This window comes from Gavialis gangeticus, unplaced genomic scaffold, assembly GCF_001723915.1.
Source record: "Gavialis gangeticus isolate Ggan-Ray unplaced genomic scaffold, GavGan_comp1, whole genome shotgun sequence".
NCBI lineage: Eukaryota > Metazoa > Chordata > Crocodylia > Gavialidae > Gavialis > Gavialis gangeticus.
In genome coordinates, this window is record NW_017728974.1 from 110,925 (window position 1) to 112,564 (window position 1,640).

The 1,640-nt window shown below is 73.5% G+C and overlaps 1 protein-coding gene across 1 annotated transcript in view; it reads right to left on the reverse strand.

The window, feature by feature from the left end:
• LOC109291034 (dedicator of cytokinesis protein 2-like) overlaps positions 1-628 on the reverse strand; it is a 57,369-nt gene extending 56,741 nt beyond the window's left edge. The window contains exon 1 of the mRNA XM_019507911.1: positions 503-628. Within this exon, the coding sequence (XP_019363456.1) occupies positions 503-545 (43 nt within the window). The 5' untranslated portion in view covers positions 546-628. The remainder of the gene's footprint in view (positions 1-502) is intronic.
• Between the last annotated feature and the right edge of the window lie 1,012 nt (positions 629-1,640).

The following is a 1,640-nucleotide window of genomic DNA, read 5'->3' on the forward strand; positions in this document are numbered from 1 at the left end:
CCCTGCCCCGGGGCCAAGGGCAGCCAGGCAGGGCCGGCTGGCCCCCGGGGCTGCGTGGGGACACGGAGCTGCAGGGCACAGGCTGGAGCCAAGGACCCTGCAGCTCACTCAGCGCCCCAGCCCCAGCCCCGAGCACGCAGGGTCGCTGCCAGCCCCGCCAGAGCAAAGCAGGCAGCGGGGATCATGACCAAGGCCGGGGTGCCGCCACCCGGACCCACGGCTGCCCTGCTCCTACACCCAGAGGAGCCCTGCCAGAGAGCATCCCCCTCACCCCATCCTGGCCCCGGCGCTTCAGGGCCGGCACCCGGCACCCAGCACCCAGCGTCCCCCCAAACCCACCCAGCACCACTGGACGGGGCTCAGGCCCCGACGGCCCCCAGCACCCTGCCCCACCCCAGCCTGCCCGGCGCAGGAGCTCCACGCCAGCCGCGTGCCCAGCAGCCCGGCTGCTCCGTGCCCTGCACCCCTCCCCGGCTGCCGGGGCAGACCCCGGCCCACTCACCGACGCCATACTTCTCGTCCTTGGTGGGCAGCCAGGGGCCCATCTCCGGCGGGCACGGAGCGGCAAGCGCCCGGCTGCACGGCTGCGAGTTCCTCCCTGCGCTCAGTCGCCTACGTCACCGGCTTGTGCAAACCTCACTGGGCCACTTCCTCAAAGCGCAGCCGGGCCCCAGCACTGAGCACCCTCCGCCCCACCTGGCGGGGGCTCCATTGCCAGACCCTCCCCACGGCCTGGGTGCAGCGAAGGTGGGCGCGGGGCTCCCACCCACCGGCCCCCTCCCGTGCCACGAGGGACAGAGGCCCAGTGCCTTCCCGCGTGCTGCTGCTTCCCAGGTCGAGGGCAGTTGCACGGCCCCCCAGCCCCAGTGAGCTGCCCCAGGAGGCGCCCAGCCGGGGCAGCTGCAGCCCTAGCACCAAGCAGAGATGGGGCTCGGGCCCCGGGGCCGCACAGGCGACGCTGCGCCGAGTGCTGCTCGCCTGCCCTGCAAGGGCAGCTCAGGGGCCGCGAGGAGCCGGATGGACCCCGTGAGACTCGTCGCGGCGCCCGCAGGCACCTGCCCGGCTGCAGGGAGCCAAGGCCCCAGGTGAGGCCCAGGTGAGGCAGTGTCGCGGGGACGTGGCCGGGGGAGCCGCTTGGCCGCAGGGGACCACGAGAACCAGCCGGACCCGCGCAAGCCAGGGCCCAGAGCCAGCCGCTGCCTCGAGGCCTGAGAGCCCCGGATGAGGCCAGCAAGGCCTGGCCCCCGCGCCTGCCTCCCCGACCCCTCTGGCCGCCGTGGAGCAACCAAAGCCCCAGGCAAAGGCGTCCATCGCTCGGGGTCGTGGAGCAGCTTGGAGAGCAGAGCCCAGGGGACATGAGGTATGCAAATGAGCTAATGCATATTCATGGCATGGGTACGCCAATTGAGCTAGCGAGCAGCTCCGGCGCTGGTGCCACAGCACCACCTCCCGGCACCGCGATGAACCGGGCCTGGGTGCCGCTGGGTGCGCACAGCCGGCAATGCCAGGGTGGGCTCCCGGGGCCGGGGCACAGCCTGGCAGCGCGGGGTGGGAGCAGGGCAGGACCCAGTGCCCGTCAGCCCCTCCCGGGGCAACGGGCCTGGTCGCCGCACGCGGATCTGGGGGCAGTGCCAGGACCA